We start from the raw sequence: 21,722 nt of genomic DNA, 5'->3' as shown, positions 1-21,722 counted from the left end.
TCTGCTGATCATTTGTCCTGGGAGACAGAGCGAGGGGGGGGGGGCTTACATCGCAACAACAGAAGAAAAGTGGGCTGATACTCTTCTGTAATGTGTAGGGGTGCACTGATCCCGACTTTTTCAGTCCCCATACCGATACCTGGGCTTTGTGTATCGGCCGATACCCGAGAACCGATCCTTTACCAGTGTTTCATTAATATCTAGTCTGTAATGTTTACAGTGTATAAGCACAGAACTGAACTGAATAGATCGGCCCCATTGTCACCAATACCCGATCCGGCTAATCCGATCCTGTATCGTATCGTTTTTCCTTAGTAATGTGCCACATACAGGTGGGAAGAAGGTATGAGGAGAGGAATGTGCCTAACAGCCCTTTCATACAGTCTATACGACGTAGGTCTACTGATCCTAGATTTAGATAGTTCTTCAATACAGATATGCCCTTTCACTAGAGATGCTCGATCTTTCTTTCTGAGAACTACAATTGACAGCATGCACACAACACTGACTATTAAATAACTCACATTTTCCCCAAAACTGCACCAAGTTACAGGAACTTCTCTCACTGTTACTCAAACAAATCTCCAACTAAAAGTGCTCAAGGTTACTGGACAAATGAAATTCAACTGAAAATGAATTGCAGTGTATCCCACTTCATCATTTACTTACCCAGAGGAAAACAGGTGCAACATGTCTGTACAACAACACACCTAAATGGAATTTACATCAAAATGATGTGTGTGTGTGTGTGTGTGTGTGTTTGCGGCGCTGTAATGTGTGCTGCAGCTGCTGGGGAGATCGGTTTGGCAATGCGTGACTGTATGTGAGCATCGTGCCTGTTTGTGTGCGGGTATGGCTGTAACGTTACACATCTGGCTGGAGGAGACCGCCATGGTGCTAAAGAATGCTACCAACGTGCTGTTGGATGTATTATGGGTCATTTCAAACAACGATCACAATTTTTTTAAGTATAGCCAGTAAGCTGTACTCACCCGTCTCTTCAGTGGTTACAGGCTGACGTAACAGAGGTGAATATTTAACGGACTCGATGAGTTACTGTCTTTAAGAATGAGACTTATCGTGGCCGATTGATCGGTGCATCCCTACTGTTCACAAAAGCAGAGCAGTGTCCAGTCCAGAGGTCTTAATGCCAGGCCAGAGGATTTGTCAGCGCTCAAACATCAAACTTATTGAGCCGTAATGCAAGTTTGCCCAGATGAAGGTCTCGGCTTTATTATATTCTCGCATTGGATTTAAGTGTGCAGAGTCTTCTATTCTCCACATTGATTGGAGTCTTCGGGCCATTCTTGCATGCAGGCATTGTTCCCCGAGTACAGTGATCTTCTCAAAAGTATGAGAGAAAGTGGCCAATTTTAATTTAGAAACGCTTTTGACTTAATCCAGGCAAAGCTTCGCCGCCTTTGAAGAGGCTCTTTTACTTCCTTTTAAGGTCTACACCAGGGACATTATGTAATGCAACTGAGCATTGTATTGTAAGTACGATGAAAAAGGAATTAAAAGACAACGGTGCACATTTTAATTTCAACATTTGGTTTTTGTCATTATCTCGTGAATGCCTCAGCTGCTGAGACCCTTTTAGTTCTATTCACGCTCCGCATCATTGTGAAATGTTTACAATGTAAACATGCGACGTTTGCTTGTATCTGTGCTTTCACATGCGTGTTGCCAGCAACTGTCAACGTGTTTTTGTTGTGTCACTTGTGCTTTTCGTAGCCATGCGGGGGTGTTTGTGTTTCTCTAACCTGGAACATGTTCACACCGAGCAGGTAATGGAGTGGACACCAGAACAGCTCTGTCCCTATCTGTGTAGGATGTCCTACTTCTGTCCTCTATCCAGCTTGTGTGTGTTTCTCTCTTTCTCTCTCTCTCTTTTTCTCTCTCACACATTAGGAAGACATGTTACACGGCTCAGAGACGTTTCATTGCTGCTATTCTGTCTCAGCTGCCAAATACCTTGTCACCATAAAACAATGACTTATGATTAATGGCAAACACGTCTCCCACTCGATGATGTATCGCTATTAATTGACACTAACTGCCCATGTGTGACCGCGCATAAACCCGCATGCATCTACAGGCGCGCACACACACACACACACACACACACACACACCCTCGCCGGTCCTGGTAAACATGTCGGAGCGTACAGTATTTACAAAGGGACTGAAGTGGGTTTGGGGCAGCAATGTTTCAGGAGAATGGCCTCAGGGTCTGACAGGATGTTGGGGGATGTGTCATTTTTCCCTGACTCCCTTGGTGACGGGCAGAGACATAAAGAAATCCTTTTACACACAGAGGGATGTACACAGACCGGCAAACACACACTCAGCCATTCACTCTTATGTATAGCCTGCACACATCAGCGTTATACAGCCATAAAAATGGTTGTTTGGCAGAGTAGATGAGCTCAGAGGAAGTATCTTTTTTTTCTTCTTTTTTACCCCCCTTCTTCTCTGTTTTGGACTCGAGCTGCAGCATGCTAATGCAGACTACATCAAACACTCGCTGGAGCCCTACATCTCGCCGTTTCACTCGGCACCAAAAGCAGAACAAGAACTTGTCTGTCGCTGCTCTTAATTCATTGTCTCCCTGGGGCAAAATGAGCACTGACAGACATAAATGGCAGAAATGAATATTGTAAGATCACAGTCGAGGGTGGCGAGGTGGGAGAAAAGCGGGGCGATAAGAGTGAGGGAGCAGATGTGAGGGATGGGGAGAGGGACAGAAACGGAGAGAGGGGAGAAAGGGTCGAGATGGGAGGTTGAATACTTGTGAGAAAGAGAGATGAAGGAATGCATGGGTACGTCCCTGTGTCCCTCACTGCTGACAGTCGGTATATTATACTGGCCTGGCCACCTGCTCTGAGCCTGCAGTACACCCTCCATAAAGCTACAGCAGATGGACACAATAAAATGCACCATGACCAGCAGCAATGCATTCATACGTGCGTGTGTGTGTGTGTGTGTGCGTTTGTCCATTACAGCAGATATCCCCTACAAATATGTTAAAATATGTCTACATTCACACACACACCAGCCCTCCACCATGTCCCGGAGGCATTATCAGTAATATGTGGTGCTCTATAGGTCCGATGTCTCCGTGTCTTCTCCCCGTCGCCTCCCGGGGCTGTAAGCCTGTCGGCCAGTTAGCCAGCGAGGAATGTGGCTGTCAACTCGTATAACAAGCGACACTCTCGCATGTTCTTCCTCCGACTTCACTGACCTCTCCTTAGCCGTCTCTCCACCTCGATACTGGTATTTCGGGGGGGGGGTTGTAACTCTTCCCCTCCTAGTACAATGTTTTCCAACCAAATCCGAGTAAGAACTTGAAACGAGCTCTTAGATTAGGATAACTCGGCCACCATTCCATCATTGGCACTAATTGTTGCGTTGTAGTAGGGCTGGGCGATATATGGCCAACAGTTTCTATCACGATACAGGTCATTTCAATAACGATAAATATCACAATGCAGCGAGTTTTCAACAAATAAATAGTCCATATGAGAGGTACATGAGTAAAGCCTAACTCCTGTGTGAATTCATTACTTGACAGATTTCAGTATTTCCTCAATTTCATCGAATTGCATCAGTAATAACAAGCTGAAAACCTCTCAAGTCCTTTCCTGACAGCTGTTAAGATTAAGCGCGATCAATCGCAACAGCCTCTCTCTTATTTCACTCTTCCTCCCTCTGTCTTTCAATTCTTTCTTTCTGCTGCCCTCGCTCTTTCATCCTCTGACACCGAACCAATCATCTGTAATTAGACAACTGCACGAACTAAATCGAGAAGTGTTTGCGATGTGCATTTGCTTCGTACGTGTTGAAAGGTCCTGAATAGGCCTTTTCCACCCATGCTTGAGCCGGGGTTCAGTCAGAGTTCATCTCCGCTTGGCTAAACATATTTTCCCCCCGGACCAAAATCAACAAATGATCTTTCACTTGAGGAACATGCTCACACACACACACCACGTCAGCACACACATTCAACAGGGTATCACGGGTTTGCCTTTTAAGGTCCCAGCGCATTTCTTCTTTTCTTTCTTTAGAGTTACTGTGATTTGATTTATCAGGCAACGGAACATTGCTTGAGGATATTGAATTGAAAACATATCCGATGTATGAACTTCAACAGGGAGAGGTGAAATAATGTAAATAGATCTGATTTGGGGTCATGAGCGGGACTGAGCCGAGCGAGAAACTCAGGCAGGCAGAAAAAAACAAACCAGGAATGAAAAGGGGTGGCAGCGAGGAAATACAGAGAGAACGTAGGGAAACAAGAGGTGTAGACAAACAAAGATGATCTTTTATACTATAGAGGAGGCTTGGACTTTGTAATGCATGCAGCTGTCAGCAGTGTTTCAGCGCTGCAGTCTTCACAGTTCCTGGTCAAAGTCTCCGACATTTCAGACATTTCTTTTTACATAAAAAAGCTCACCATCTTTATGGTATTTTTATGTCCATCAGCCGTCCATCCTTTACGTTAACACGTTGTCATCGCGGCTTCGCAGTGTGTGCCGTTTCATCCAGAGGTGCCCCGAGGTTTAGCCTTGAAAAGTGCATGTTGTTGCTTTGATTTCATACCGTGTTGCCCTTTATGTCCAAACAACACAGCAGAGTGACGACGATCGTGCACATTTCCTAGAGTACATTTACCCGTACTACACAAAAACGACATTTCACACAGGATCTTTGTAAAAACTCAGATATGCTGTGTACGTAATCACTCTCCGACACTCACAGCTTTTGAGCTGGGGTATTTAGGGCAGCACGCTGATATGGCAGCGCATTGAAAAGTTCCTCTTTCTATTGAATCTCACTTATTCAACTGGTTCGACGACTCGGCTTGCTTTCTGCCTCTACCTTCCGCCGAGCTCTTGCTCTGCTCCTTTTCTCTGTCTTTCTGTTTCGCTCAGGTTAGCTATCTGTCCCTGTCCTTCTCGCTTTCTGTCTGCAGCCGCCGGTGCACAGCTCTGAGAGGTGGCTGATGGGAGTTCATTGTGTACGGTGTGTGCGTGCGCGCAGGGCCAGTGTGTGCGAGCGTAGTCGTGCGTGTGTGTTTGTCTCTGTATGTGTGTGTGCACAGCGATGTCACTGGGCTGTGTAATTGAAATGGAAATGAGCCAATCAGCGACTGCAGTGGTGTGCCACCTCACCCTGCATTCACTTCACTGTTCCAGCTCTCCCAAACTCACTCTCTCTGTTTGTGGCTCTGTGTGCAAGTGTCTCTATGTATCTGTGTGAGTGTGTGTGTGTTTGTGCCGACAATACTTGGCCCTTCAGTTTCAGCCCTGCGGGCCTGAGGAGGCGGTGTGAAAATGTAATCAGTTGGTAATAAAGATTATCTCTCTCTCTCTCTCTCGCTCACTCACTTATTCACTGACTAACACCCACCCACACACACACACACACACACACATATGTGTGCGCCCACCCTCTGTGTCCAGTTGATTTACCAGGCTTTGTGTTGTGACCCACAGCGCGATGGGACAGCTGTGGCATGACAAAGACATGTAATTATCACCATTTGACAATTAGCCCACCATCCAACTTTGCTCCTTAGTTACCTATTTTACAGCTCGGAGGCCTCCGCTGCCACTCTCAGCTGCTACTCTTTGCTCACAAGAATGGGAAAGATTGTCGCTCATGATGTTGCCATTAGAGTGTCGTAAAATAGGGAGTGATCGTGGTGGTTGGGCGGAGTGCGCGCATGTGTGTGGCGAGGGCAACTCGGCGCCAACTCCATCTGGACAATTTCTCCTGTGATTCATGCCAGCTTTCAGCTGTCGTCTTACAAGCTTTAATAAACATGCTGTCGCTGCATGGATTGATTCCACTTTTTATTGTTGACTGGTCGCATGTAATACCTAAAACATATATGAAGGTAATGCATAAAAAAACATTGCATATTGATCAATAAATTAGCATTTATTCCATTTACAAATGTGTCCGTGATGTGCAACAATGAATTTGCCTCCTGGTTTAACATTTAAAGCTTAAATTGTCATATATATATATATATATAGATGTATATATAATAGATATACATCTATATATATATATATGTATATATATCATATATTGTCGTACTGTGAGAAAACCAGAGTGACATATAAGCGGGGGAGACGGTACAGTAACGCCGGGGTCAATAGATGAGAGTAATTGCGAAGATACAGCAGGATGAACTAAACCGGTGGGCACAAAAGAAAATGGAAATTAAGGTTGCATCAAAATTGGCTGTTGTGTGCGTTTGTGTCAGCGGCATTTTTTGTTTGGAGTGTGCTTCCAGAATAACGAGACATTTCCTCAGTGTTGTCTGATGAACAGTAAAATCAGCCACATAGTGTCAATATCATTTAATGGTAAATGATATCATGAACAATAAAAAATACAGGCATAATGTCATATCCACATACCTGGTGTGTGTAAAGCAACTTGTTATGTTGGTATTACTCTGCACAATTGTTTTGATGTACATGCATGCAGACATATGTACATTTACACAGGCATATATATATATAGATGTATATATAATAGATATACATATATATATATATATGTATATATATATATATATATATATACATATATATATATATATATATATATGTATATATACATGTGTATATATACATATATATATACATATATATATATATATACATATATATATATATATACATATATACGTATATATATATATACGTATATATATATATATGTATATATACATATATATATATATACATATATATATATATACATATATATATATATATGTATATATATATATATATATGCCTGTGTAAATGTACATATGTATATATACATGTATATATATATATATACATATATATATATATACATATATATATATGTATATATATATATGTATATATATATATATATATGTATATATATATATATGTATATATACATATATATGTATATATACATATATATATATATATACATATATATATATATATATGTATATATATATATATGCCTGTGTAAATGTACATATGTCTGCATGCATGTACATCAAAACAATTGTGCAGAGTAATACCAACATAACAAGTTGCTTTACACACACCAGATATGTGGATATGACATTATGCCTGTATTTTTTATTGTTCATGATATCATTTACCATTAAATGATATTGACACTATGTGGCTGATTTTACTGTTCATCAGACAACACTGAGGAAATGTCTCGTTATTCTGGAAGCACACTCCAAACAAAAAATACCGCTGACACAAACGCACACAACAGCCAATTTTGATGCAACCTTAATTTCCATTTTCTTTTGTGCCCACCGGTTTAGTTCATCCTGCTGTATCTTCGCAATTACTCTCGTCTATTGACCCCGGCGTTACTGTACCGTCTCCCCCGCTTATATGTCACTCTGGTTTTCTCACAGTGCGCAGCCTTGATTTACATTCCATTGGTGCGACCTCTCGGGGCTCCTGCGTCCTGCACAGAGGCTGATGTATGTTTGAACAGCGCGCGTCCGTTTCGCGCTAAGGAACGCTTTCCTCTTTCTGCTGAAAAGCGGGAACGGTTTACAGAACAGTGGCAGCCGATTAAAGCCGCCATCGCCATAAACAAGACGACAGCCGCATCTAAAAGTCCCACATTAGTCCCTTGATAACAGGATTTTTACAAGGACACTAAACACAGCTTTCTAAGAATTTTTTTCAGGAGCCATCTTGGTGATGGCCTCGTGCTAAATAGACTTTAAAATTCACAGCGTTGGGTGCAAACACAAGTCATGTCACACACACACAGTTGTTGTAGAATCTCCTTTAATGATAAATAACTGCCGCACAAACTTGGAGTCACTGGGAGCCTGGCAATTCGATCTGCATTATTCAGTCTTGCTGCCTCTGTTTTGTATATTCCCTCACCTTCTTTTTTGGAACCAGGTCCCTTTCTCTCCCCCATCCTGTCTGTTTCTCACCCTCACCCTCTTTCTCACTCGGTGCCATTAGCAGCTCCTGGCTGTCTCACTGCTGTTCCTTTGCCAATGTGCCAGGGAGCTCACTGAACTGATATCACAAACCCAATGTATGTGTGCGTGAGCGTGGAGGTGTGGGCAGCGCGTGGGTTTGTTGCATGCACAGAATGTGTGTGTGTGTGTGTGTGTGTGTGTGTGTGTGTGAGACTGTTTTACATGTTACAAATGCATGTCGTGTCCCTTTTATGTGCTCACTCACCAAAACATCCTTTGCTTCATTTGCAGTCAGGGCCACGAGCCACTATTCTGACTGCTGAGAGAGGGAGAGAAGGGCAGCTGAAACATCACACACACACACACACACACATTCATTATTCTCTCTCTCTCTCTCTCTCTCTCTCTCTCTCTCTCTCTCTCTCTCTCTCTCTCTCTCTCTCTCTCTCTCTCTCTCTCTCTCGCACAAACACAGTACACTTACACACATATACACACTCGCTGGGGCGAGCGGATGGAAGGATGTGACCATTAAGTCAGTGACATTTTAAAGCAGTGAGAGAGATGCATGGCTCTTCCTGGACCTCCCCCGACATGTTTTAAATGAGATGTTACAGATGAGCTCCTCCATGCCTTGGTTGTAAACACCCTCACGTCAGTATTTACACGGGTAAACACAGCAAGGCCACATTTCATGCTAGCTCATGCTCACGCACACACACACACACACACACACATGCGCTTGAATAAATACACAGCAGAAACCAGCAGACACGCACGATCACATTAATGAGAAATGGCTGCGGCGCTATTTGTCGCCTCTCTTATTTGCTGCATTAATCATTCGAAACATCAACATGAATTAAGTGAGGAGTGAAGGCGCCAAAACCAGATTTTTGCTCAAATTGCTATTTGATCTTCGAAACAAGTGGTCTTGCTTGCGTTGTGATTGAACGAGCGTTTTCAGCGATCTCAGGAAAAAAAACAGTCTTCAGAATCCGAACTCCAACATCACATTGAGATAATGAGCTGTACTTTTAACTAGAGCGAGAGCAGATAAGTGGGTGGAAAGACAGCGACACAGATATAATCACGTTTTCATACCATTGTGCAGCATTGTATTTTCATTTTAACATCCGAAGGTTCAACTGGTATTTTTAGATCAACTGCAAGAAAGAAAGAAAGAAAGAAAGAAAGAATTGTGTCTCTTTTAAAGCTCTCTTACTGAAACGTTCTGTACAAAATCTTGATGACATAATGGACACTTTGTACACGAGCGCAACAGAAAAGTCCAGGCAATTTTATGTATGTAGCCCAAAATCACAAAACTGAAATTTGACTTTCGGGCCTTTACAATCTGTACAGCACACAACACCCTATAAAAACAAATTACAGATTACAGTATGGAGGATAAAACTAATTTATTAATGAATGAAAACAACTGTCAAGCAACTTCCTAACGCTCTCCACCCTTTGAGACTTGAAAAAAAGACGGACCGCTACACCAACACACAAGACTGCATGGCGAGAGAAAGAGGCCACAATGCTGCGCGTGTGCTGCTTCAGCATGTTCATCCTGAGCCTCCAGAGTCCTCAGGATGAAATGATTTTAGCCTCTGATGCTCCTGCCCCTCGTGCGTTCCTCCCAAGCTTGAGGAAGCCCTTCTTATAGACAGCAGTGGCAGTTTTCAATTAAAAGTTTTGTCTTAACTCTCGTCAGGTTGTGCTCTTACAGCACTAAAGACTTGGTCTCCATTATAAACGAACATCACCAGGTGAAATGAGTCACTGACACCAGCTGTGCTTGTGTGCGACTGTGTGGTTTGCATCGATCCGTCACTCTTAGAACGCTTCAAGTGTGTGTGTGTGTGTCTGTGTGTGTGTGCTAAATTGAGGGCGTCTCAAGGTGGTCAATGTTTTCTCTGTGAGGCCGATCTGTGACCCCAAGGTTAGGGTCACGCCGACCCACACCCAGACAGAAACTCACAACACAGGATTGCTTTCTAATTTCGGTAGCTGTGAAAATTCCACAGGTGAGAGAGACCTATTTTATGGGCAGCAGAGAGGAAATTGTGTGTGTGTGTGTGTGTGTGTGTGTGTGTAGATGGGCGCTTGTGACAGTGTGTGGCATTTTGATGAATCTGCCTGTATGTATTGAAGCCCTCTGACCCTCTGTGGCCTGTTCTAGATCATTGCAGTTGTAAAGATGCCTCACCAGACAGCCCTCAGGGACACCCGGGCTCTGTATTTCTCCTATCGTGACATTTAGTGTCGGGACCATCCTGTATCCCCAAGATACTTTTGGTCGTCTCTCTGTATGTACTTATTTTTGTTTTTCTTATTAGACCAAAAGCTTTTTTCTTGGAAGCATATTTTCCTCAGACAGTGATACTTGAGTTTGCTCTCGTTGAGAAGGCAGATGTGTGTACGTGTCAGTAAATATCTGCTGCAATGATAGATTTATAGATAAATCAAGCCTCCCAAATATATTGAAGCCAGAAGATGAGAGCGCTGGTGCTTGTAAATTTCCAAACAGTGTTTATATGTGGGGGGTTTTTTCCCGGCACGATGCCATCTTGACCAGGACCCCCTCACGAAGGAGATTTAAAATCGCAATGGTGTTTTTCTTGGAAAAAAAGAAAAGGTTAAATAGTAAGATAATGACATTAAACTTTCTCCTCTCTCTTCTGTTTTCCAACCAGGTTCCACCGTGGAGACTACCACATCGACGTGTGCATAAACGACTACCTGGATGTCTACTGTCCCCACTATGAAGACACGGTGCCCGAGGAGCGCACCGAGCGCTATGTCCTCTACATGGTCAACTACGACGGCTACAGCACGTGCGACCACACCGCCAAGGGCTTCAAGCGCTGGGAGTGCAACAGGCCGCACTCTCCGAACGGGCCGCTCAAGTTCTCAGAGAAGTTCCAGCTCTTCACCCCCTTCTCCTTGGGCTTTGAGTTCAGACCGGGCAGAGAATACTACTACATATGTGAGTCCCATGCACGTTAAAGGAAACAAATAACATGAAGTTTGTTGTCTACAAATGCTGCACAAAACCTCACATGCATTCACAGGAACATACAAAGCTAAATAAGCTAACTTGACACGGATTACGAACCTAAATGGCCCTTTCCTGACCTAATGTTATTCTTCTAACACACCGAGCAGGGGAGACGGAGACACGCACCCTACTCCGAACCGGTGTTTTCACAACTTCGCCACAGAGCTTTGAGAGTGGCATTACAGTGATCCTCGTAGGCGCTTTCGCGCGGTGCTTTGAGCCAAGCTTTTCACGCTGCTCTCGCCGCTCGTGGAGAAACTCTTCCCTAAAATGGCAATGGAATTCACAGGCGGGAGTTCAATTGAGACAGTTTAAAAGTTACACCTCACTTACCCCGCTGCACAATACTGTATCCCTCGGAAAAAGGAGCTGCCCTCCTCTCAGCGTTATGTTATGCTCTTATTCAGCTCGCGTTAGATGTTAAGTTGTCTGCTTCTTGGCATAGAAACGGAGCCTAACCGAGTTCATCTGAAGTTGAAGCCCCTGGGAAATTAGGTTTCATCAAAGCAAGGTGGACTATATGGTGGAGTTACTGTCAGTAGGCGCAGTCGCCGCCACTCGCTCAAAACACATTTGTCACAGGGATACGCTGATATTACAAAATAGGAAGCGCGGCTATGCTCTCATATTGGTGGCATTAGTGCAATATCATGCAGTGTAGCGTATTGCTTCAGCTGTTGAGGGAAAGTTTAAACTTTGTGGGCCAATGTATGAGGGAATATTGTAGACATTTCTTCTCAGCGAGGGGGTGTCAGCTTTGACACTGTTAAATCATGCTGGTAATGCTGTGCTTGTATCTGTTTATCAGTTTGGACTTGTGGTGTTAATGTAGATCTAGGTGGCTGACAAACCCCGCGTCTATGCATTCTGTCCTTCTCTCAGAGACAGCGTCGGGAGTCTGTTTTATAAATTGACACCTTTTTATAAAGTAGTTAACCTGACAGGCAGCCAAGACGTCTGTCCTTTATTCATTCTCTCTCTCTCTCTCTCTCTCCCTCCCTGCTCCGTTACACTTATATAGGAGCTAAAGACTGGAGTAAAAATAAACGAAACAAAAGAGTGCGTCCATAAAGTTTTTTCTCTCTCAAGCTTGTCCACAAAACAAATAGCCTGAGCTCTTTTCCAGAGGCCTTTCAACAACCAGGTGTTTGGCCATTCGTCTGTTACAAAGTCACCAGATTTTCCTTTGCTTTTATAGCCGATTTACATGGACAGTCATACCAAATGAGACAAGGGAAAAATGGAGCCTCCGTAGTTGGGAGTGTAGATGGGGGTTAGGGAAGGGTTATACAATTCATCCACTCCTGCAAGTCTCGATTTCTAACATATATATATATATTTAATTTTTTCCATTTCTGTTGAGAGATGCTTGTCCTAAGGGCTGGATTAAATTACACTGCGACCGACAGGGCTTCCATGGAACACATCCATTCTACTGGTGCACGCCATATTGGTTTAGTGGCCCGCGGCTTCATTGGCTATTGAATGATTCCAGCGTATAGCCTCTCTGGCTACTGCGGCGGATATTAAAGTCATCTACCATGAAGTACTCTGACATGTGATTCCCCACCATTGTGTCCGGCCTGAATGTTCATAAGTAGCCGAGAAGATGCTACTGATGGATCCTCCAGTCTCTCTTTAGTGGACGGCATGTAGACCTGAAGGATGAAGATTGAGAGAGGTAGAGAGGTAGTTACATTACTACACCTGCCAATTTATCTGCAACATCTGTTCCTATCGAGGGGGGGGGGGGGCTCTCATGCCCAAGCAGCAGAAGCATACGAGACCTTTCAGCTTGCATTGGGTTACATCATTTTTGTTCTCCTTTAATCGTGAGAATTCAGTGATACATTTTCGCAAATAAACTTTCTAACTGAGAAATAAGTCAACATGGTGCAAAAATGAATGAAACAAATCAAAAGAGTAGAACCCAATTGCTGTTGTTTTTTTGGCTAAACCTACTATTGTCATAAATATTCAGGAGCGAAGAAAAATACAATTTAGTTTAAAAGAGCAAACCTGAATGCCACAGTACACCTGGAGCAGGTCATGGTCATTTGACTTATGTGGTAACATTTCACAACATAAGTGAAGTAATCCAGTTGAAACAGAGCGACACGACCGTCCCACGTGAGTCAATTGTCCCGTTACCTGTTGAATTTGAAAGTTGGCTCGCAGTGTGTTGCTGGTTCGGTCTGTCAACATATTGGGTTTCCCCGGCCCGAGCCTCCAATATCTGTGTCCAGGAACAAAACACCTGGCAGGATTGCGTGCATGTTATTTCTGTAGCAATGGTAAGATTGGACAGGTGAGTTTGACTTGAGGCATCTCACGTTGACTTTGTCAACAAGTCGACTTTGTTCTTCAAGTTGACTTTGTTCCACAAGTACCACTACATACATCTACAACAGGGACCACATTGAAATAGCTGTCACTTTTTACATGGCTGTGATCAACATAGTCTTCTACTTGAAAATGTCACGTCAAGCCAAGTGAGGCTTGCAGGGGTGAAGATATCACTTTTGAATTAATTGGGGAATGAGAATATTTTAATTTAATATTCTTTATGGCCAACAAAGTGGGGGAGTCCATTGTCCTTTATGGCCTTGCCTAATGCCTGCTCTGGTGCAGAACCTGAATTTACCCATCCCCCCCCCCCACACACACACAAGGATCATTAAAGATTCATCTTATCATCTTCTACTGTGCATAGAGATGCTTAAGTACCAAAGGCCAAATGTCCAAATAATGAATCTCAAGCAGTTATTAGTGACTGATTACTTACTTAAGTCAACCAGTGTCAACTGGAATTAAAACCAACCAGGCTGGACATTGCACCACAAACAGTGCGTACAGCGAGCTTCGACATAGCAAAGACATTCCTCCTGTATACGGTAGGATGATATCTGCTCCTCAGCGCAACACACAGTGGTCAGACGTTGCCCTTGTCGCCCATTTGCCTACATTGTGCGATTGCGTAGTGTAGTGTAGCTAACAGAGAAAACCTTACGCATCATTTACCTGCTGACGCTGGCTGTACTGCAGACCTACGCTGAACACAAATGTCAATGTGTCCCAAGTCGGAGGCGCCTATCCATGAGCACATGAGGCAGAGGTTACCAGTAGTTAATGGGCTCATGCACTTGAGACAGAACAGTATGTCATCTCGAGGGGAATTTGTGAAATGCGTAATTTATTTGGTTTTATAACACCGCTATAGTAGCACAGAGTTAATGAAGACAGGATATTTATTCAGAATCAATATGCCACTCAAGCATTCGTTCAGAGTAACCAATATTTACCCACACACAGAACAGCAGATACCTTATATCAACAGTGCTCATATACACAGTATCAGAATATTCATCTTTGCCTCGGCTCTAATAACTTTCCGTAGCCAAATGACCTGAGGGAATGGGGGATGAAAAATGTGCCCTCAGTGACGTGATTGATCAGCGTTATGTTTGGAGAAGAAAATTAAGCTGTCAAATCATATTCCTGCAGAGGAAATGCCCGTTAATGGTGTTTTCGCCCTATGAGTTCGATGCGGGTCGAGGGTTGATTTGTTGCAACTCTGATACAATTAGAGAGAGGAGACAGGGTTCTGCTGTCATCTGCTTCAACAACAGAAACCACTTAATCAACGCTAGCAGGACGGCAGGAATTTACTCAAATGGAGGTCATAATTCTTCATTTTTGTTAGTGTCAGCCTCTTCTCTCTGACAGGAAATTGAAGACAAGACGAAGGCTGGAGTCTGTCAGGAGACACCAGCCAGCTGTGTTTTCTTACAGTTAAACACAAGGTAGGACAGAGAGAACATTAACAGAGGAATACATTAAAGATGTAAACGGTACCACACTCAGGGAGATGTAAAGAGCATGATATGCTCTTTACATTAAAGTTATGATGTCCATCTGCAAGCAATTCTGCAAAAATGCAGTATTGCTGTACTGTAGCAGTGAGTGAGTTACAGCTCCGAGGTGTCTGCCTCTGTGACAGAGAGAGGGGATGAGCGGATAATTGGAGCACTTCTCGGGTCGGAGTTCACAGTGCGTTCATGGCTTAAGAGAAACCCATCTCGCAGGATGCTGATGCGAGCACGTTTGTCTAATATGGACACAATCCGCAATCTGGTATTTGAGTGAATTTAATCTGAAAAAGGGCAGCAATCCAATATCAGTGGCAGCTCCCGGCGAGAGATGAGTGAGCCGAGTTACGGTGTCTTTAGGCGTGTAAGATGCGCGGCAAATAGGAAATCACTTGGTGTGATCGTGCAGTGGCAGATTGTCGGCCCGAACAGATGTTGTTTTCTTGCCGTCTGACTTGTTCCCCTACATGGGCTTGTGCTGCTTCTCACGGAAAACACAATCAATAACACTTTTGCGTCTCGCTTGTGGATGGAGTTATTTTATAGATGTTTCTGGGTTTTCACACTGCGATATTACAGCAACGCCTTTGGAGACTGAACACTTGTTAAATGGCCGACAAGTCCCAGAGGTGGGCAAGGATTTTTTTATTTTTGTATTTTGCTGAGGCTTCAATCACTCATGCGCATGCCCACAGGCCAATATGCACAATGCGACACAAGACTTAGATTGATCATCAATACCAAGCAAGGAAACCTTTTGATATTCATAAGGCTCTCCTACAAGATCTAAGGAGGTATTTTTCCAATCTTACTGGACTGCTACATGCACACAGAAAGCTCAAACAGATTCTCCAAGAAAAGGACTATAGCTGGCTGACTGATCTCGAATCCTGTGATGCAACATGCTCCTTCAAGTCGCTCCCAAGAGGAGAGCGGAGTAGAGATCGTCGAGCAGCAGCAGCAGCAGGAAAGCAGCATGAATGGACAAATGAAACAGGGCCGGGGACGGTGTGTGCAGTCTGTATTTTGTTCGAGCTACGGGAGGTCTGCTAATAATGATGAAGAGCCGGCGCTGTTCCATTTGTGGTTCAGGGGGGGAACATGCATATGGACACCATCATAACTCAGCCCTTTCATTCATTCACGTGAAAAATCAACCCTGTCATCGGGATTCAGAAATGATACAGCAACAGGGAGTAATGCGAGAGAAAGACACACACTCGCATGGATACACACGGCGCTGGTCTAAAAAAATCCATACACATGCATGAACAGACATACATAAAAGCCATACAGATGCAAGCTGTCTGGAATGCATTATTATAATCCTGATAGACGGATAGACATTCCATCACCTCATGCCTCCCCTGGTTACTACATCATTTCTTGTCTCCCCTTTTACTCCAACCTCTCTCTTTGGAATTTAGGACAGTGCTAACAGTCTAACCCTCCCTGTGACTCTTTTGCACCAGATTCTGCCCTTCATGTTGCACGTTACAGACACACTCGTGCTGACCAAGTACAGACTGGTGACAAACAACAGGAAAACCCTGAATAAAGCGCAACAAACACAGGGCACAAGGCGGTTAATGCGTGGCATATTAAAATGATGTGAATCATGTGAAGGAGCCTTAACCATCTCAAGATGTCACGTGAACACCCATGAGAGGTTTTGGATCGACGGGTGAAACGGCAAACTTCTCAACCAACATCAAAGCGACGAATGAGGTAGTGACGTTCGCAAAACTTGCAGAATCAAGTAGATGCGTTTAAGCTGGTCTAGTGAAAGGCCTGGTCATAACAAGCCCATTGGAGTTTCAAGAATACACTGGGAACGGTCTACCAGCGAGCTAGCCCATTGGCCAGAACCCGGTTATTAATACACCATGAGCTAAGTCACACCGCACTTGTTGACAACCCAGAGAAAAGCAAAGCCAGCGAGAAAAGCCTCTAATCAAGTTACTTTGAGTTTGACCGCCAATAAAGTAGTCATCACTCTGTCTGCTGGGAAACAGCAATACCGTGAAAAAGCCAAGAGATTAGAGGAAAAGTAGGGCAGGCGAGGGGCTGCGATTCAGAGGGTTCCTCTCAGCATAATATGATTCATGCGCCTACCAGCCGTCTTCAGGAGCCGATTATGATTCACTACAACAAAGACAAGGACATTTTATCCTTGGCCATTAAACCATTATCACATATATTATTCACCCGGTGAATTGGTCATTATTTTTAATTGGTTATTGTTCATTTATTCATTCTTTTTCTTTCTGTCTCTATTACAACATCCACATTTGCGTTCACGCACACATCCACACTCATCTCACTTATTCAGTGGGTGGATACCCGAGCCGTAACAATAATATTTTGGTTCTATGGGATACACTAAGTGCAGTAATGACACATTGTTATGTACGGTGATTTATTATTGCTTTAAAAGGCCAAACTCCCCTTAGATTAATAAATCACCAAGGTTATTGTGATTTGAGTGCAAGGACGGGAATTAGCTGATGGAATTCAAGGGTTTTCAGGCTTTCAAGGCGCTTTTGATATTCAAGAAGATAGAGCAATTCGTTGGATTGTCATTATGTGATCTTTCATAGAATGCCGATGCTTGGATAGGAAATAACTGTATCCCCGCACTCTTGCATCGACGTACAATAGTGGGAGGGAACTAGTGCAATGTTTAATTCGACATTATGGATTTCAACTGGCTGCTACCTCTCGACTCACGTGCTCTCTCCCTCCCCCTACCCTTGTTTCTCTCACTCTTTCCCCCGTTGCCTGTGGGCTCGTCACCTCGGAGCATGCGGCATGAGGAATGACTTTGGTTCACTTTTGGCGGCGGTTCAAAGATGCAAAGAAAGAGCAAAGGCCAGCTATCACCGGGGGGGGGGGGGGGGGGGGGGCGGGGTGGGGGGGGCGGGGTGGGGGGGGGGGGAGAGTCCCCCTCGGCTGCCTGAATCCAAGTCCTCTTCCTTCACTGCTCCTCCCAGCTTCCTCGTTCTCTCCTATTGTGTGCTCGCTGTCGTAGCATCTGGTTAATGGGCCTCTTCAGTGGATAGTCTCTTCCATCTTTGTACGTGCGCACATTTTGTGTGGGCACACAAACACACACAGCCCACGGTGCACATAGTTAGTGTGCGCTGGTAGTTTTGCATCTTTTTATTCTATTTCCTCCCCTCTTTCTGTCTTGGTAGAATAGTACGGTGCTTTGCAACCGGTTGAATGTGGGAAGGACATTTTGTGAAGACCACTCAGTAATTCCAAGTGTTTCTGTTTGAAACATGTCATTTGATATGGGTTTGTTCTGTACTGCATGTGCGTGTTATTGTAGGAGGTTATTTTGGACAGTGCAGCAGTTGATATTACCTATTGGAGGGGGTCATGTAAATATTCTCTCCCTCTCGTCGTGTTTGGTTTAACATTGTCCTTTTTTTTATCATTCCATACCCTGAAACCAAACAAGGAACGTTCATGAATCCCAGCAGTGATTTCTGTACACCGAATAGAGGAAATGTATTCTGGCTGCAGACTCTCTAATTAACTGGATGGAAACGTGAGTAGAAGATGCTGCAAAGGGTCAAGAGAGTAACATTGCGTGTGTTTTTGTGTCCTCTCTCTTGGACACCGGTTTATATAAACTCCTGGACCTAAACTCTGACGGGTTTGCACGGTGTAAGCCACATGAGTAATCTCGGCAAATCAAAAACAAGGCCAGCAGCATTTTTTTTTGTTGATAGCTGGCGGAATTAGCTCGCTAGGAATGCTCAGCGCTGGACAACACTACAGGGCATTCTGTTTAACCCACCCCGTCCTCCGAACAAATAAGCAGGGATCAAAGGATTAGAGCACCATTATTAAAGTCAGCTGGAGACCTGAAGCCGACTACAGGCATGCTAACATGATGCTATTAATGTTACATGTCCACATGATGGCATACAAGTCTATGCACGGCTCGGCTTCTTGTTTCGATTTGTGGACATTTGGGACAAGTAGTCTCAATGGATTGTTGACCGGTGTCGTAGTGGACCACTGCAAACATCTTCGACACAGTTGTCAAAGGAGGGAACATGAAACCATACAAATGATTTCAAACCGTTCGTGCCGCATTGCTTGCTCATCTGCAATCGTGCATTTGGCGGTGTGGTTTGTGGTGATACAGCCATATGTCTGCTTCTCAGCGTTGGTTCCCCGACTATGAGAAAACCCCAGATGAGTCGAAAAGAAATAACAAACAAAGCCTCTTCTAGCAGTTTGAGTGACTCATCCTGCAGTATTCTTTTACAGCTGAGCCATTACAGCTCCTAAATGACGGATAAGAAGTCAATGTCCTACCATGATATCATCTAGTGTATTCAGCCAGCGTAAACTTTGCTTTTGGCTCCCCATCGCTGCAGACACATGGTTTTATGTCCTCATGTCTGGAATGTGCTGTTGAGTCTTTCATTGAAAGGCAATGGAAATGTGTTTTCCAGATAGCATTACAGTTGCAATAAAGCTTGGCTTGGGCTGTGATTGAAACAATGCTGCGTCTAAGCCGCACTGAGCCCACCTGTTTGTTCTTCCGTAATTGGATTCTGCTTCATTCCATTTGCCTTAATGCTGATGCATAATGCAGTGTACTGAGGGGACCAGCCATTACTAGCCAGGGGACAAGGCTTGGAGGAGTAACTCGACCTCGCCTCTCCCGTCCATCCTCTCCCCCCCCTCCCATCTCTGGGACATCTTTTCAGGGCCTCTGTCCTTCAAAGCAGCCACTTGCTCAGGCTGGATGGATTGATGGCTGAGGCTGCTGGCCTGATGGGGACCGGAATAGCAGGTGTTGATGTTACAGCCTACAAGAACAATAAGCTGGCCCTCAGCAGCATGCTCCTCCAAAATAAACAGGAGCTGGCGCGGACGGTTTGGCGGAGGGAATCCTCATCAAACGCACGAGTATGAAGAACTGCTACCAAGAACGGAATGTAGAGCCAAAGCATCATCTTTCCTTTGTAGTCAACAATGTACAGCAACATGCCTCAGTCATCTGCAGCACGCCAAACGCAATGGACACATCCAAGCTCAGCTGAGCTTATTGAGTTGACTTTACTCACACTAGCATCATTGTCATATCCTGTATGTATAAATAGAATAAACTGCTTAAGGAAGACATAGAAATATTGAATTGCAGTGTAACTATGTAACATCAAATTGATGAAAACTACTTTGACCACAGCAATTGTGATATCTGTCCCATTGTGCACCGTGTGTCCATGATTCTTCTCGTGTAGGAGGTGGATAGAGTGTCACGGCCAAATCTGTAAACATCACAACAGCTTCACTGACTGTCATCATGACAGAGACTCCCACTTGAGTTTTTGCCATTTCCATCAGGGACGTACTTACTTCTCTCATGATCAGCTGCCTTTGCTAAGTGGCTGGTGTCGATGGCTGTGACTCAGCTCTGCCCACAACAATGATGAAGAGAAGACATCTGGAGACGTGTGTGTGTGTGTGTCTGTGTGCGTGCGTGACCATAAATAGTATGTGCACACAGTGAATATGGGAACAGTAAGTATAGCGTTGGAAAGGAACCGTGGAGCAATAAGAAGAGTGACATAAATTGTGTGGCTACTGGTATATAACTGAGTGGGTGAGCGACTGTGGTCAAGGTTCATTAGCGTGTCATCGGCTGCCTCCACAGCAAAATAATAAGGCCTCTCCCTTTCTTTCTCTCTCTCTCTCTTCGCTCCACTTTCTTCCCCCTCTGCGTCCGCTGAATATGAACTGAGCTGTGAAAAAAAAGGGCGTCTGATCTCAAGTCACCTCTCGCGCACACTGACACATGACTAAGAAGCAGCCGATGAAGCTCACGACATTCAAATGGTAACTGCGAGGTTGAGAGGGAGAGAGAGGGAGCTTGATGAGCTGCAGAGAAGGCTTCAGCGAAATGAAAGTGATTGAAAGGGTATGCAGTATGCATTTAATGAAAAACTGCCATCTTGATCTCAGGGTGAGTGTGAGGAAAAGGAAAATATTTCCATTTCTTCTGACCCTTGTCCATAACTTCTGAGTCAATAACTCTCTTAATGAACATATCCCCTGGCTACAGAGACAGATCACTGCTTTCTCAACTGCCTCCACTTGAAATAGAAGCTGGGACATCGATTGCAGTGATGTGTGCGAACATTTTTGAATCATTAAAATTCCGCAGACCGGGAGAAATCAGAGAATTGTAAATACTGTTACTTAAGAGGACATGGAGCAACGCTAACAGATATTACATTCTGTGCGCATGCGCATCGGTCGGGGTGTGTGCCGTCAGTTGAGCGTTGATGAATGGATACGGCCGCGCTGACAGACGAGAAGAGAGGGTGACACAGCTGGGAGGGAAGGGAGGGGTTAGGTAAAGGTTCACTAGAGAGGAGTTGACAGATCCCAAATGCTCCGCTTCATTGCAGCAGCTGGGGAATGATTCACAGTCGACATAAAATGACGCCCGAAAGACATCTTAAAGAACAGTATGGTCTCACTGGTGCTGAGGATAGTAGGAATGAAAACTACTTTGCTTTAAGTAGCATGAATACATCACAATAGTGTGAAAAGCTAAATATCCTTCGTTGGATATGAGGTTCTGACACAAGACAACAGCGTATATTTTTTAACGATCCCTGCCGTGGTGGATGCTTGCATTACGCTCCCACCATGCTCCAACTGACATAGGTTTGACCCTGATCCTCGTCTACAGGAGAAAGCACCTGGTGCCTCACCACAACACCATTAGTGGTCAACCACACACACACACACTCTCGCACACGCTCTCCACATGAGAT

General features: G+C 44.2%; 1 protein-coding gene across 2 annotated transcripts in view; it reads left to right on the top strand.

The window, feature by feature from the left end:
• efna5b (ephrin-A5b) overlaps positions 1-21,722 on the top strand; it is a 93,843-nt gene that overhangs the window by 68,821 nt on the left and 3,300 nt on the right. For both annotated transcript variants that reach the window (XM_079270063.1, XM_079270062.1), the window contains exon 2: positions 10,677-10,969. In XM_079270063.1, the coding sequence (XP_079126189.1) occupies positions 10,677-10,969 (293 nt within the window). The remainder of the gene's footprint in view (positions 1-10,676; positions 10,970-21,722) is intronic.

Source organism: Melanostigma gelatinosum, assembly GCF_949748355.1.
Source record: "Melanostigma gelatinosum genome assembly, chromosome: 6".
In the NCBI taxonomy this organism is placed as follows: Eukaryota; Metazoa; Chordata; class Actinopteri; order Perciformes; family Zoarcidae; genus Melanostigma; species Melanostigma gelatinosum.
The sequence above is the reverse complement of the archived record's forward strand: the minus strand, read 5'-3'. Positions and strand labels throughout refer to the sequence as shown.